Source organism: Ascidiella aspersa, chromosome 6 (genome assembly GCF_963924565.1).
Source record: "Ascidiella aspersa chromosome 6, kaAscAspe10.2, whole genome shotgun sequence".
Classification (NCBI taxonomy): domain Eukaryota; kingdom Metazoa; phylum Chordata; class Ascidiacea; order Phlebobranchia; family Ascidiidae; genus Ascidiella; species Ascidiella aspersa.
In genome coordinates, this window is record NC_139452.1 from 5,725,140 (window position 1) to 5,741,988 (window position 16,849).

A 16,849-nucleotide genomic window follows, 5' to 3' on the forward strand; every position below is an offset into this window, starting at 1 on the left:
AAGAGACCTTGATAAAAAAAGGCCGGCGCCAAGCTCCTATCGCAAGCTTAATCTGTAATCTTTGCAGTACAAGCCGGCGCCCGCCGCTATACTGCCGCGAACCGGGGGCCGCATTGCAGGCAGGTCTGTGCCAAGCGCGCCACCTGCTTAATGATTGATACAGTGAGCTAATAGCGCGCTCGCCCGCCGAACCAAGCTCAGTCAGTTTGCGCAGCGCAGCGCCGGTTCAGTTCTTTGCCTTCTCGAGTTTTCCTGGCTCCAAATTACGTCATCGTTTCCGCTTTTCGTGGCGAGTCGGCGCCGGAATCGGCCGATCCTTGTGTGACGCAACAATCGGGCTGCTGGTAGCATTGGTGTGGCTGCTTTTCGATTTGTTCAGGCGAGGACGAGTTTTGCGCGCCTCTCAGGTTTATTAGTGTTGTAGAAATGGATGATTTGTCGCTGGTGGAGATTCCTACATGTTACCTGTAATCACAGTCCCATAAACCCTATTTTTGCCCTATTTGTCTATAGTCATTGTCATTTGCCTATTGTTCGAAAGTTCTCGAATATTTCGATTGTCGTGCATTGTTCAAGCCATTGTTCGGCCATTGTCTTTTAAACATCATTTTTCAAGTAGTACGTCCGCTTTCTCTCAGCCAGGCGCCTTGTGCAAAGCCCAATCATGTCTACGCCGTTGGCGCGCAATTGCCTTCCACGCTTTGCTCTGTAGTTAGACAGATTGGCTTCTTGCACATAGCGCTTGATTCCAACCGGGCCCCTGCATCAAACCGGGCCACGGAGCTGACTTTCATCGCGACTTAAAAAGGATTTTTTCTCAGTTTTAGATCAGGAATGGACGGAACTTTTGCAGGTATAGTAAGCTTGCTAGGAAAAAAATTAGTAAAAAAATAGATTAAAATCTGTTTTTTCCAGAATTTTACGGCTGTAGACGTGGTATGCTAGACTATTTTCATTTCAGAAAAATAGAGTTTTAGTAAAATTGTGGTAAGTCCCTATTATTTTAGGCCGCTGTAGACACACGTAGATCGCTCGTATCTCTAGGTGTAAAAGGCAACCTAGTTAAAGAAAAGAAATTCGTTTGAAATCGAAATCAAAGAAAAATGTCCCGATTTTTCGACGTTTGCGAATTTAACCCTAATCCTTGTCGCATCGTGACTTTGGCAGGTGTCTTGATGCTCGAGCAAGATGATACATGGCCTAGTTATGTCCGCACATGTTTAATTCGCTGCCATGTTTGAGGGCGCTTGTACCAGGAAATGTTCGAACCGGCAGCTGCTGATCGTAAAACCTTGTTGCGCCTATTTCGGGGCCTATATACGACAGACTTTGGACCGGGAACATGCGAAGAAATATTTCTAAATTTGCCTTTTTTTACTTCGGTAAAATTAGTTTACCACGAAACTTGTTACAAATACCGACTTAAATCTTTTTAATTCGCACTACAAACAAAAGAGAGGAATTTTCGCAAATTTGTTCATAATAACCGTGTTTTTTCGTATAAATTTTTCCAACACAAGCAAGGTATTTTGCCAAACATGTCAAATGCTAAGAAAATTTGTTTTTTGTAATTTTTTTTGTTTTAATTAGCTTCTCTTGTTCGTTATACCGGCGTTTTCTTGTAAATTATGCAATTTTTCACCGTTAAAGCGTTAAAATCTATCAGATACGATTCGTAAAATCTGTCAAACCCAGTTTTATAACCGTAAACGTTCCAGGACTTGCATTAATTTGAAACTCGGTCTTTAGCATTCTTATCTGGCGTTAAGGCAAAGTTAATGAACTACCGAGTACGCCGGTCGAGCTGTCACCGTTGTGCAGCAGCAAACGATCGGTGCCAGTCGCAAAGGGCTCTGTAAACTCGCTACTTTTCTTTCTACCACCTAAGCGGCGCGTGCCTGCAAGTCTTACTGGTTGAGTACAGGCAAAAAAACCAAACTTTTATTATAAGGACGCGGAGGTCTGTAATTAGCTGTTCATTTTGTTATTAACGCTTTCAGTAGCTTTTATTACCCCAATTTTGCCCTGCTTTTTTTTAAGTTCACATTCTATGTTGATTATACGTCTGCTGTATCCTAAGAGAGTAGCTTCGCTGTTTGAAATTCACTTGTATTTTTTTCATAATTAAGAGCAAAAACGCACACATTTTATTCTGATAGCCTCATCAGAACAGCTCCTATTTCCAAAACGACCACCCGAACACTTAACAGAAGTTTAACCGGCCAGTGCATTTCTTTTTACCAGTTTACAAATGGCCGGCTCATTTTAGCAACACCCTTTGTTTTTGCACCAATAAACGAAAATGCAAGAAAGTTGATAAAAGCAAGTCTGTTTTTTTTTTTTTATAAGAACAATGGTCTGGAATTAAAAAAAATGTGACAACTCGCCTCCGGAAAGCAATCTTCCCGAAAACAGAAAAAATTGAGAACAGAAAAAATAACGGCCTTTAAAAACCTGGGAACAAAACGGTCTAAAAAACGGAGGGAAATTTTGTTTTGAATTATTTCAAACGAAAAACTATTCCATCTAATTCAATCTACCATAACACCCACAAAAAACACGAAACGTGGCCCAAAAGTGAAAAGTAAAAGAGAAACGTACAAAGTAATAAACAAGAAAAAAACACTGCTTTTAAAAAGAAAATGCCTGGGAACAAAACCGTTTAAAAAAGGGATAGACAAGTTTTTTTTAACTTTGCAAAGAAAAATATCCAATCCACCATAAACCACCAAGATCATGAAACATGACCCAAAAGTGAAATCGGAAAGTGTACAAATTAGAAAACCCAGCATCCCTTCAGCGAACGGAAAGCCTTCGCCTCCTATACTCTGCCCAAGATTAGCTCGCCGTTGGCTGTTCGCCGCTCAGCAACGGGTTACGTTATCGCGCAGGAATTCGCAGCTCCCCGCTTTGTTTGCTTTATCGTCCTGGGCGCGGGCGTTTTCGGCGAGGCCTGTGCAACGTACCAGTGCTACTCCTCCTTCTGCTACGAGTGGTTCCGGCATCTTAATTCACATGCCACCACCGGTTTGTAGTGCCGCTATGGCAACGCACGGCCTGTTTTCGCGGCACCATTCTTCGGTTTGGTTTCAGGGAGATGTTTGTCGAAAGTTTGGCGTAGCAATTGTTGGGGTTGTCTTAAAAAGCCGAGTTTCCTTATCAATTTAAAAAAAATCACGATTTTTCACACTTTTTTTGGTGTCTAGATTTAACGGGGCCACTGCTTTGCTTATATCAAGTGTAAAATTGATTTGCTGTAAAAAATGTTTACTTATACATGTGACACGGCGCACCGAGCATTCTTTTTGTATATATTACTAAACGAAAGCTTTCCATGTTGACTGCTGGGCATGTGCCTCAGGCCAAGTTACAGGGATCGAAATATTTGGCGTGTACGCGTTTAAAATTGTGGCTGCAAAATTTCGAGCGCTGCGTTTGGCAAATAGCTCGAGTACATGATTTACCTCACAAAACTTTTTATATGTTTTGTGATTTTTGTACTCACGCTGTGTTAGAGCGTAGAGCAGGGGCATGCTTAGACAAAATTTTATGTACGGTTCGTAGCTTCGGTGTAGTGCTATACAAGGCACCAAATGAGCTACTTTGTTGAGCAACTGGCCCAAATCTCAAGGCGTGGCTTCAGCAGGAAGCTTTGTTTGACAGAACCGCCACCTTTATTTGGCCGAACCGCGCAAACTTCGAGGCCCTTTGTTGATAAACAATCGCTGCGACCGATTTTCAACAAGGCGGCTCAGATTTGGGTCGCCCCACTGAAGTTTGCTGGTCGCTTGGGAGTTTGTGTAGACTTTCGAGCGCTGTGAGTGGCGGGCCGTAATTGCCGCGTCCAAAATACTGAGCTAAGCCATATGCTCAAATGTAAACTACAGGAAGCGCGAACTTGGCCCAGTTTAATGGCCAATCCGAATAGAGACGGCCCTGTATTTTAATCAAGCTTTTGTGTTATAACCCTGTTTGTTTTCAAGGCACCAAATTAGTTGCTTTAACGCGCACATGGCCCTGTTTAAGGGCCTCTCCGAAGATAGACGACCCTGTTTTAAGCAATACTTATGTGCTTTAATATACCATTATTTTGGCCATTATGAAGCAGATGTATCGATTTTTATTATAGTGTGCCGTTTTCCTGAAATAAAGCAAGCTTCTTTTTAAAGTAGTCTTATAATGTTGCCAATAGGGATAGAAAGGCAAAAAACCTGGCCTGGCGCCTTATAAAACGGCCTCGTTACCAGACCAACTCACTCCCTTTTGGGCAACAAGTTGACAAGCGTGTTTTATTACTCCGTTCCATTGTTGTTGTTATTTATCAGCAAAAATGTATCAATTCTCAGTAAACAACAAAAGTCTACCATTCGTTAATTCAAAGCTCAGCCAAAACGCAAAGCCAAGCCTCACAGACCAGTAACCAGTTTCACTTGCTTGCTAGTTGTGCGCTCGTCACAATCCAACGTATGGTTTCCTTCGTTTCAGCTTGTTTCGGCTTCGCGCCAGCCCGGCTATATCCTCAAAGGGAGTCTTCGAGGTCGCTTTATCTGTCGGTTTGTCCCGTAACTTGTAAAGCAGCTTGCGAAATTTCGATAAAGGGCGATCGCGAACTCTCGTTGTACACAGGGCCCAGCAACTTGCACGCGATAATTGATTCGGGTTCTAATTTCCTCCTCGTAAAATCTTAGACGAGGAAGTACTGTCGTATGGGGCGTATTTGCTTGTACAATTTTGACCACAGTCCTATAACCAGCAAGCAACGCTTTAACTGTTTTTGTTGAATTTTCGGTTTTTGGCGGTTTCTTTGTTGTACAAGTCGTTTACGATCGTTGTAATTTGACCAGTGTGTGTCTCAATTAACGACGGTAATCAGGTGGCACTATCTTATAAAGACAAATTATATTGAATTCTTGAGAACTTTCGCACAACCGTGCTGCATCAGGTTAAAGTAAAAAATACTAAAAATCTAAAGCTATTTTTCTACTTTGACCTGATGAAGTACGGTTGTCCGAAAGCGTCAAGATTTAAATACAATTTGTCTTTATATAGTGTCATTCAATTACCCTCTTTATTCTAATACGGTCATTTACAAAGGCCAATTAACTATTGAAGTTCTATCAGTGGATCATCAAAACTCCCTTACCTTGTACCACACGCGCTCAACCTTGTGCATATCACGGCCCATTGTTCTAATGAGATAGACCTCACAACTCAAGCATCTGTGTTTCTTTTGCAGTGGCTTAGGATACATTGTTGGTTCGGGAGCAGCACAAGGCTTTGGATCATGGCACTGGGCACTCAGGGTAAGTCGACTAAAATCAACCTAGAATTTAAAACTGGTGTGTGGATGATAAGCGTTTGTTTTAGTATCTGAGGAACTTGTTTTGATGTGCTGTTATGAGTGTTTATTTTTATTTTTTTCTTAAGAAGTAAAAACGATTACAATTTTATTCAAATTTTTATAGCAATCTGCCTGGGCCTTTTTTCGTTCATCGGTCAAGATACTTTGCGGAGCCGAAACGACTTGTGTTATTCAAGTTGTGTTCCTATTTAAAAAAAAATATGTAAAATTGTTCTTTATCTTTATTTATGCATGAATATTGGTTTACGGAAAGTAAAGGAATTACAAACCTTAAAAATTTAATTTATAAACTTCTGAAATTCAACAAGAAACAGTTTTAAAGTTTTTTTTTTATTGTCTAAAACAAATTTGGAAATACTCCATTTAATTATAGTAAGAAAATCAACATCACGTCATGTTGGAAATTAATAAAGAGGTGTTCGAAACGTTCAAAATGACACCTTCTGTATGGGCTTTGATATTCTTACTACGTCTTACTACAACTCTAACCAATATGCTCCAAAGTTTTAAATCACTTTCTCCTAAACCGCTCCACTCAATCAAATAACCGGAGGTTCTGTTGCCCAGGTAACGCCTGGTCTCGGCGTGATCACCATGATCCTTATGATGGTGATCATCCCGAATCCGAGAAGAGGCGCTTCCGAGATCAAAGAGCGACCGGTCGTCCTTGAAGTGGCTGAACCCAAGGTCACTTACCTCAATGACCTCGTGTACATCATCAAGAAGTAAGTTTGATTGACTAAAGGAGTAAGTTTGATTGACTCCCACTTTGATTGACTAAAGGCTTGTTTGCAAGTTTGCTTAATTTACCTCCGTTGTTTCCTTAAAGGCCTTCTAGCTGTACAGCCCCTATGTGTTTGGCAAAATAAGATATAATAGGTTTGCATTCGGCTCTGGTTGATTTTTTTATATTTTTGTTGAAGTGGGCTTGAAGTGTGGTTTACAGGGTTTGACCACGAAAACGAGAAAACCATAACATGATAATGGCATTTAAAATGTTTCCCACTGTATTTTGTTTTCTTTTATTCAAACTAATATAGATCGACGTTAAAAATAGAAATTCACGCAACCAGAAGATTTAACAACGTTTATTTTACTATATTTGAAAGAAAAATATCACTTTTCCTAATGCTTCTATGTTAACTTAAACTTGCTGCTTTTTAAATTTAACAACAGGCCTTTAATTCGTAGACCAAACCTCGAAAAAAACGTTCTTAATTTGAAACACAACCACAGAACTCTGCTCGTTGTGATGTAACAAGCGCCCAAATAACTCTTGTTGTTTTTTAAACCTCGCAGCAAGAGCTTCATCCTGGTTACGATCGCATTCACCTGCATGGCTTTCGTGGTTGGATCGCTGACCATCTGGGGCCCGATATACGTGGCCTACTCACAAGTGGCCACCGGCGCCCTGGCCCCTTGTACCGACGACGCCTGCGAATATGGAAAGTAAGTTACTCGGTTTCAATAAAGCAGCTGAAATTTAATTGTTTTTTTTTTAAACTGAAACGGTTTAGTAAGTTTTTAGTGTACGGTTTGTGTGATCATAATGTAAGAGGCCATCATTTATAGAAGCGTTATTACAAGCACTTGTCAGCGAAAATGTCCCTTTTCACAAACTTTTTACCCTTTTTTCTCCAGGCGTTTTTACGAATAGATAACATGGCAACTCTTAGGTCTTTAATTGGCGTTTTTGGGTCAAATATACTGATAATAGCGTATTATTTTTGTTATTTGTCACGGGAATAAATTCTCTATAGTTTTACCACTTACGGTCCTAATTTTAAAGCCTCGCAAGGCGACGTATTTTAAAACTAATCTTTAGTTTTCCTGACCAACGCGACCTCGCCCCGACTTATTCGCTCACTCCGCCACCTAGCGAGTTTTGCACAGTCCAAAGTAGCACTTGCCAAAATCCAAAGAGTATAAGGGCTTCCCTATAGGAGCTTACTGTTGGGCCCTACTCTATATAACTGACCCTTTAACTTGTCGTTTTGCTTCGACAGCGTTTCCTTCATCTTCGGCCTGGTCACTTGCCTTGCTGGTTTCTTGGGCGTCGTGATTGGGGCGGAGAGCGCAAAGTACTGGAAGGATAAGGGGAGAAAGGACGCCGATGCCCTGGTGTGCGCAATAGGTGAGTTTTGATGGAGAGCTTTTCTTGCAACTTCGAAACCTCAAGTTCGATATAACAGTAGAAGCTTGTATATATTGATGAAAGTTTCTTACTACAAAATAAATAAAAAATACAAATAAATACAGTAACCAGGCATGTAGAAAATTAGTTGTAACCAGGCATGTAGAGAAATAAGCTCATATATAAAAAGGGCTTTGGCTAATATTTAGAACTTAAATTTATTATATTTTCGCCGTTAATGTTGCCCAACATAAGCGACTTCTTTTATTACGAAAAATGTTTAAATATGCTTTTGCTATTTATATTTTTCGCCCAATTGCAATATCATTGCCCTTATAAAGATTCCCTGTATAGGTTGATCGAAACGTCGATATATTGCAAGCAGAACATTTTACAAATGATGTCCCTATATTTGAGTGAAACAAATTTCTGGATAGTTTCTTAAAGATAGGTATACTACTCAGCTTAGCACACGGGTTTGCACGGGAATTGTCATGAAAGTACCCTTTTTCAATACTCATTGATTTTTGATGGTTTGTTTCTTCACAGGTTTGATTCTTGCCGCACCCCTTCTGCTCATGGGATTTCAATTCGCTGAAGTTAATCTTCCCTTATCGTGGGTAAGTTCGGCTGCAATATGTGACATTACAATAAACTGCATACCTGTATAATAAACTGTATATAATTCAACCTGTTTGCTAAATTTGTAATTTTGTATTAAGATTTCGCTTGTTATGCTTTGAATTTTAAAACGCTTAATATTCAATTTTTTTCTATTTTTCTGCAGTCGTGTATTTTCTTCGCGGACACCGCCATGTGCTTAACTTGGACACTAGTGGGCGACATGACCATGGTAAGATATTGAGTAAATCCCTGAAAATTTATTTGTATCAATATAAGTAAGAAGAGCTTCTCATTGCAGAAAATCTTAAGCAGTTAGCCATGCTTCTTATAATTTGTTTTTTCACCATTGTGTTCAACAACGAGTTCATTTTTTAAAGCAATGTTTTAGGGGGCGTTTTTTACCCTTTTCACGTGTTTGTTTTACCCACGATTAAATTATTTGCCCTAATAAAGGCACAATAGCTGGCTGCAAAAATCCTCTACACGAAACCTAGTTTTAAAAATCCAACCTTTAAATGAGTAGCTCGTAAATATAACAGAACACGGTAAAAATAATTTAACTGTTTAAATGATGCCGACGTGCGTGACAACACAATACCCATTGTCATTTAGTACGTAACGATGCCGAGCCGACGGTCGACCGCCAATGCAGTCCAGATCCTCACAATGCACTTGTTCGGCGACGCTGGAAGTCCCTACTTGCTTGGAGTGGTGAGTTTGAACTAGTTTTGCATTCATAAAATTGTTGGCTGTCTTACTGGGTCAATTTGCAGGCTCAACCATGTGCAAGCGTTGGCTCGAATCTCATTTTTGAACACACGGTGTTCTGTGTCCTGTTAATATTGCCAAGTCAGACGGGTGAAGAAATAACTTACGCTTTAAATGCATAGATTTTTGGATATTTTACTCTGAAAGTTATAGTTTCTCACCCAAATTTTATGAACGAAATCTGATGCCGCTGCATGAGTGCTTAATTTTAAAGCTCTAAATACTGTTGCTTTTTAAAATATTTAAAGAACAATTTCAGTTAAATGCGATTCATTTTCTGTAGCCTTACAATATTCAAGCATTATAAAAAATATGCAAAAAGCATAACGTAACGCTCGGTTTAAGCGCCAAACTATCCTTTTCCTGTCGTTTATTCTTTACTTTTTTCCGCCTAGCTCTCGCGACAATTAAAGTTAAAGAAGCTGTGGCAATACCTTTATATCGAGACCTCATTCGGTAGGAATATCAAAGCTCACATACAAGTATGTGCAAATTTTTGCACTGATTTATGGCGTTCTCACCATGTTGAAAATGAATAAAGCGTTAAAAAACGTACCCAAAATGTCTCCTACTTATGGGCTTAGATATTCCTACCCTGGGCTTAGATATTCCTACCAAGTCCCAACTAAACCTCCAACCATTATCCTCGAAAACCTTCTACTACGTTGGCAAAATTTTACCACTTTGTTATTCTCCCAACTAAAACCTCCAACCATTACGTTCAAAAACCTTCATATCCTTGAATTGTTTTAACCTTTTTTCTCTCCTCACAGCTTTCCGATTCTCTGATCGCCAACATGGACAACAGCTTCTACAGCAAGTACATCGGTCTGCAGCGAGCAATGTACGTAACGCTCTTCGCCGCCATCCTGGGAGGCGGTTTCTTCCTCATGGCTGCCCTCTACATCGTCTCCGACAAGAAGAAGGTCGACGACCAGCTGGCAGGTGCGTGACGTCACTGCTCGTGACCTAATCGTATTTTTGTTCTAGAAATTTCGATAGTCCAAATGTGCCCCGATTCGAAGTTAGGGGTGTTATTGTTGTCTAAGAAAAGTGATGGTTTGAAGTTTTAAAAGAATGTTTTTATTGCCTTACTATAGCATGAAAAAACAAAAAAAAAATACATAAAATAATAGAACAAAATAAAACTTTGGTCTTAGGCGGTAAACAGGCTTAGAGAGTGCCGCAGTAAAACTGAATTTCAGGCCGTTATTTGGTCTTTTTTGCTATGCACCTTCAAATCGGTTGGATTTCTTACCTCTAACTAATGAAATTGAGGACTGTTTCTTAAGCGGTCATGCACTCTAGTCTAAAAAATAAGAAAGTCATTAAAGCATTTTGTGTGAAGTGAGTTAGTGTAACGTCTTTTGAAGTACCCTTGGTAGATTCTTAGTGTATGCTTGTTTCACACGACGCCACCCCTTTTTTTCCACCATTCTTTTCCCAATTGACACGAGTAAAAAAAAATCGGGCCGTGTACATTAAAAGAGGCCATGTACAAAAAAACCAATGGGTGCAGAGGTCTTGCGTTTTTAAGTCACAAACCTGTGGCAAGCGTACATTCTTATTCGTCAGGCGTCGTCCCATCTCGTCGTAAAGCCTCCTTTGATCGGGACGGGGTTGAGTTTGTTCTCATCAGCATGGAATCCGTCGTATGACGTCATCTTTCTTTCTTCTCTTCTACTTCTCCCTTCCGCTTCCAGAACTTTCTCGCAAAACTGTTTTTTTTTGCCACGAATCCTTAAAAGGATGTTTCTTCGCTTTTAAGTAAAAAAAATGCAGTAGAACTGTAAATCACTGTGATTTTTCTTTTTCTTTTTAACTTTTTCTTATTTCGCTTTACTTTTTTCTTGAAATGCAAAATAAACTTTACTCTTGTTGTGACGTCATCGCTGTGTTGAGTGAGGCCAGGCGGCGCCGTGACGTCATTGTGACGTCATCCAAGGTAATCTTTGTGGTCTTGCCGAGAAGTGTTTTGTGCAGTTTAAAGTGTGAATGATTCTTCTGCAACGTCCAAAAAATCATCTGACTTTGATTTTTTTTCGGGTATTTGATCAAATTTAATGCTTGATTCTTGCTTTGTAGAGTCTGATTAAATGACACTGTTCGTAAAAAATACACGCATTGCTTCCTCATTTCACTGGCCAGCTTGCGCAAGTTTTCGCAGCACACGATTGTAGCAAAACAATTCAATAAAAAAATAAGGCCAACATCTTTAATGAAAACCTTTGAAATTCCTTACTACGTCACAATCTGTATCATAAAGTGACGTCATATTCTTGAATACAAGGCTGGTACTTTGTTGTTTTGCATTGCTTTTGTAGTGTTGTTAAACGGAATGTGTTCTACTGCGGAATATTGAAGTGCTTGAACATTGGGAATTTATGCGTTTGTTTGCTCCTTTCTAAGACTATTTGCAACTAATGGATTGCAGTTGGTGTTATTTTTACATTGTGACTAAAAAACCTAAACACACAGCTTTGAAAAGTCTTTGAATCTTTTTTATACAATTGTGCGGCAACTCTGCATCAAAGCATGTCGCGAACATTTTATTAGCAGATTGCAAAGCAAAGAAGCTCTTTTAAGACGGCGTCTTTACAAAGTTTGATCCGGCTGGCTGTTTGTGTTTAAACAGTTTAAAAACTAAAATTATTAAAGCGTTCAAATTATGCTATCCTCACTTCAAACTGAGATTTAATATCGACCTGCTTCTTACTTTTTAAATTGTTTACTTAATACTTAACTTAAAGAAAAGCTTTTAATATTACAGCATTGATATTCACGCTTAAATAAATTGGCCACTTTCCGTGCCACGGCCAATCCACTTTTGAAAATTAACGCTCACCGCTCACCTTTGCTTTTCAGGCAAGTCGCCGACTGAGAGCACGTCTTCCGACACAAACAGCACACCGCTGAGCACCGACGCCGAATGCTACAGCCGCGCCGAGCTGGACACCTGCCCCTACCCCACAATCAACGGCGCCGAGGGGGACACCTTTCTGCGGCGCGACAGTCGCGCAGAATCCGAGGACTACGACAACTACCTGTCGGTGTCGCCCCTCGAGAAGGAGCAGGCGGCTCAGCGGCAAAACGAGGCTCGAATCCCCGCGGAAAAGCCGATCGTCGTCGTTGTGCAAGAACAGCGGGAAACGAAGTCGAAGCGGCTTACGGTCGAAGTTGGCTGCACCGGGGAACCGGGTTCGGGTCCCAATTCGAGCCATAGCAGCATTTCGAACGGTTCCGATATTGCGCTGCTGGTCGACGGGAGCGAAAGCGTTGTGTGACGTCATTGATCACGTGTTTTCCGTTTTGTTTTCGCACCTCAGACACAAAAAATTTATTCTGACGGAATGATCGAATATTTGCTCGCTCCTTTGGAAAAATTCGGATCACTGTAAAATCTCGACGCGATTAAAGGCCGGTCTCGCTGTTTTGCGATCGATCGACGGTCGGCAAATTATTTTCAAAATCTTTTTTGCGTGCTTTTGTACTCATGTTTAAGCCGTGCGATTTCTGTTCTACCAAATTTTCTTTGAAAAAACGCTAAAGCGTTAATTTCTGCTAAAATGCCTGAATTATAAAAACGCATACAAATGCAAAAGACTGGTTAAAAGTTTTTTTTTTAACATTTTTAAAGGCCGTCTTGTTACACCGTGGTGGGTTTGAGGCGGCATAAGCTTTTTCGTCGATTTTCTTAAAAGTTCATTAAAAGCTGTTAATTGTGATTTTTATTTCTGCCGAAGCCATTCAGTTATTTGACATTTGTGCTCCATCCGTATCGAAACTAAAATATATTCTATTTATTCTTTTTCCCTTTTCATTCGAAAATTCTTTTTTGCTACCTTATAGCCTCTAAGGCTGCTGTTTTTTGACCAACACGCGTACGAATGTGCTTGAACTTTCTGATATGTGCTTACATACGCCGAACAGAATATTGCAAACTTTTTAATTTATCGTGCTGTGAAGCTTTTTTTTTTGGGGGGGGGGTAATTTTTGGGCTCCTATGGCTGTCGTATCTCGATTTTTCGTGTGTCTGACGTAGTAGCTGTAAGTGTCGTTTAAACAAGGTGTCTGATTGGTGCAGCAACCGCAGTACGTTGTAGACGCACAATGCCATTTCATGGTGCCACAAATAGTTAAAACCGAATGTTTATCAGTTAACTTTTAACAGCAAGGCTTTTAGGCAACTTTTTTGCGTGGTTTGCAGCGCATTTTTTCCACCTTCTTGATTTCCTAGTTACATTACATTGCTCAGTGCTAACAAGTAAGCTGTGGCTTTCAAAAATCACTCAATGCAATTTTTCACATCGTATTGTTTCGCCACTGTTTTTGTGCCCGGAGCTAATCAAAATCAACCCGCGTTTCTCCAACTTATTCACTCGCTCTTTGACAAATGAGTTAAGCGATTATATCAGTCGTTATAGCACAGGGTTCTTAAAACTGGGGTCCACGGACCCCTCGGGGGTACGTAAACTAGTTTTAGGGGGTCAATAAAGACCTAATTGAAATATTAGGGTATACTTGTGAAGTAACAAGGTTTTTCAAAGTTTTTTTCCAAATAAAAATAAAACGGATATGCACTGAATGTATTTAGACTCCATTTCACTTTCACATTTTTTCACCGTAATCAGCAGGTTTACGAAGTGTATTTGTATTGTGACGTCAATTTATGACGTCATTTTTGAATTTTTTGTGGACAAGCGAAGTCGAAAAAAATTTAGAGGTTGGCGTTAAAAAAAGTTTAAGAACCCCTGTTATAGCACAATACTAGTGCTTGTTCCACTTCGCATTATATCCGTACGGTATGTTACCTGGTAAGACCTATGCACCACCAGTCCACCACCGCCGTGTTATAGTCTTTTCTGCGCAAAATTTCCGATGCAAAATCGATATCGACGCCCATTGTACGGCGTTTTTTTTTCTCCAAAATTACTTCTTTCTTTTTCGTAGGATTCCTGTAAGCCGTCATTTTAATGTTGTTTGTGTGCCAATAATGGTTAGGGGGGCTTGCGTTAAAACTTGAATGAGCTAATCTATTTTCTGGGATTTTTTTTTCAAGTGTATCATCTCTGGGTCAAGGTCAAATCTTCGGGCTTCAAGGTCACTCGCCTCAAACCGTTGTCAAATTGCTGTGCTTGTCGTATCACTCGCCCCTTTTTGGCTTTTTTCTCTTTTTGGTTGTAGTGCGTCTCGTAAATTATTATAATCGTAGAGAAAACACGTTTTCTATGTCTGAATCAGAAAGCAGTAGTTAATAACTTATGTGGTGAATGCCAGTTAGCTTTTGTATAATAAAACTTGAAAAGATTTCAAAAAAAAAACAAAAAAAACAAACATAAGTATTTGAAAGATTTCAATTAAGAAGAATGGCAGTAAACCAAGTTATTTTAACATAAACATAACATTTTTAGAAAACGTAGTTGTTTTAACTTAAACCTTTTTTAGGCAAGAGCCAAGAAGGCAGGGTTAATCATAATCGAAATAAAGCGTTGTTCGTATCCTGGGAGTAAGTTAATAACCCCAAAGAGGTAATTTGCCATTTTTTGTGCATATCTTTAAAAAGATTCATATGCTATCTCTGAAATCAAAATAAAAAAAAAGTTCAGTCTTCTGATTTGTTTGTATCAGGTAATCCAATATTCAGATAATTTCAGTGTTGTTTATTCGCTAATTGACAGCACGTATAACTTTAAATCTTTTAAAAACCTTCAATATTTTTGCGGAGAGAATAAATACAAAGTATAAAAGCAAACACAAGAGAAAGGCAATTAATACAGTACAACAGGAATCCGGTTCGGAAAAAAAAGATGCCGCTAGGTAGAAGTAGAGAAAGATAGTCATTACAAGATACACCAGAAAATATGTGTAGGCTGAAATTATCCTAAACAAAAGGGTAATTAAGTTGCTCGCAAATATTCGTTTACCTGCCATACAAACGAAAAGTGCTTAATCAGTACAACAGACCTCCAAGAGTCTACTCCGTCACCAATTGACTATTTAAAAAGTGGAAATAAAATAAAAGTATCTTTTCCGGGTGTTGCAATCTTGTCTCTTTAGTATCAAATAACTTAAAATGATTTTCAACAAATCTTGCATTGCACAAAAAAAGTTTACTATGTAATCTAGAGAAAAACAGTGCAGCACATAAATGAAACTTGGCCCACTTTAAACAAACCGCTTGCTGTTTTGAATTTGAACCACATTTGCTTTAATTAAAAATGATGTTTTATTAAGTAAAAAAAAATCGCCTGTGACGTCACAATTAGAAGCTTCTGGAATCTAGACAACAATTTAACTTTTACTGTATTTGACAAGTCAACCACTCTTAAAAGGAATTCAACGTGCAAAGATTCTGAGAGACTCGTTTTCCGTCTAAATTGTTAATTAGGCATCTGGTCAAAAGAGGTCTAGGCAATCAGGTGAATTGCTTTAGGTGCAGGCAATCATGAAGTCATGCATTCGTGTGAAAAATACTTCTGCATGTCAGACAGGTTCACAAGTAGAAGCAACTGCAAGCAGGGAAATAAGAAGAATAGTCCAGAAAAAAATGTGAGTAAAGATATGGAATGCACGTTTTAATAATTTGCTTTTCATTAACTGCTGTGAACTATCAATTATAAAATTGTTCATTACATTAAAAATGTAGGCTACTTACAACATACAATAAATTTCATACCAACTTACTTTGTTTTTTTATGTAATAAAGACGCAACTATTCCAGAATACGACGATTCCAACAATGCTAGAACATGGTTAGAAGATGAAATTGAAATCCGAGGAAGATTGCCAATTAAAAAATTCAGTAAGAGTTAGTTATTATATATTTCTTTATATTGGGCGCTGGTCAAGAATCTTAGCCTACTACATTTTTTACAGTTACGAATGGTAAAGTAACGAAACAAGTTGTCAAAATTGCAATGGCAAGGGAGAAATAAAATGAGAAACTAACTATAATAATAATAACAATACTTGACCCATCCAACCCAAAACGCTTCCCCACATCCGAACCCAATTTTGCAATGCTGTAAACGAAAAAAACATGTTATTCTCGCCCGTGTTTGGGATATCTTAAAATATCTCCTTAATTAAGTGGCTTTATCATATATGCAAAAACATTTACGATAGAAGCGATTTTACGAATGCCGCTTCTTCTTTTTTTCTTTTTGTGATTGTTTAATCGCACAAGACATGCCTGTAATGACTTCCAATAAATTTGTATAAAGTGCACTTACGTCACTATTTACAAATGACTTGGATTGAAATAAAGTGATTTTTATTTTTATTTTTGAGTTATTGATCATAATTCCCCAGCCAGGGCAGCGTTCACATATTTATTAAATCAACGCACATTATTTGGTTTAGGGTGTGGATTAGCGTTTGGGGCTGGGTGGGTCCAGTATTATTGTATTTATTCTCCCAGTTTGTAATTTCAATTTTGAGGCTGGTTTCGTTACTGTACTTATTAAGGGGCATAACGGTACATTGTAAACATGTGACAGAATTCTTGGCTAGGATTTGAGCAGTATCTGTGGAACTTGAATCGATACCTACCCGGCATTTGTAAAAGAATATTCAGTTTTTTTCCAATTTTTCTTTTCCGCCGTCAGATCTGTGAAATTTTGCAAGACTGTGTGGTCATAAACGATTTTTGCCTTTGAAATGTAAAACAGTAACATAAAAATGTCTGCTGACAATTTATTTTTGAACGAGATTGACGGTTTTGCCTCGAAATTGAGAGAAGCTATTTCTTCGACTTTTTTTACACGGTGGCTTTTTTTCTTTAATGAACAAAGTTGCTTCCACCTGACTACGCCACTCATTAATGCGTATAAACCATACCATTACCCGTTATCTAAAAGATAATGCGCAATATGAATAAGTTAATTACCTAAATTAATAAACACCCCATTGCACACTAAGAAATATATGAAAGTGTGCTGACAGCTTAAAAAGCACGGCTT

The 16,849-nt window shown here is 38.9% G+C and overlaps 1 protein-coding gene across 4 annotated transcripts in view; it reads left to right on the forward strand.

The window, feature by feature from the left end:
• Positions 1 to 13,783, forward strand: part of LOC146139341 (protein spinster homolog 1-like) — a 57,706-nt gene extending 43,923 nt beyond the window's left edge. For 3 of the 4 annotated variants that reach the window (XM_083391129.1, XM_083391128.1, XM_083391130.1), the window contains exons 5-13: positions 5,237 to 5,303; positions 5,930 to 6,087; positions 6,662 to 6,811; positions 7,369 to 7,496; positions 8,046 to 8,116; positions 8,284 to 8,349; positions 8,733 to 8,831; positions 9,662 to 9,833; positions 11,754 to 13,783. In XM_083391129.1, the coding sequence (XP_083247255.1) occupies positions 5,237 to 5,303; positions 5,930 to 6,087; positions 6,662 to 6,811; positions 7,369 to 7,496; positions 8,046 to 8,116; positions 8,284 to 8,349; positions 8,733 to 8,831; positions 9,662 to 9,833; positions 11,754 to 12,172 (1,330 nt within the window). In that variant the 3' untranslated portion in view covers positions 12,173 to 13,783. Of the gene's footprint in view, positions 1 to 5,236; positions 5,304 to 5,929; positions 6,088 to 6,661; positions 6,812 to 7,368; positions 7,497 to 8,045; positions 8,117 to 8,283; positions 8,350 to 8,732; positions 8,832 to 9,661; positions 9,834 to 10,463; positions 11,092 to 11,753 lie in introns of those variants that run through there. The other variant, XM_083391132.1, reaches the window with a different exon arrangement.
• The last annotated feature ends 3,066 nt before the right edge of the window (positions 13,784 to 16,849 follow it).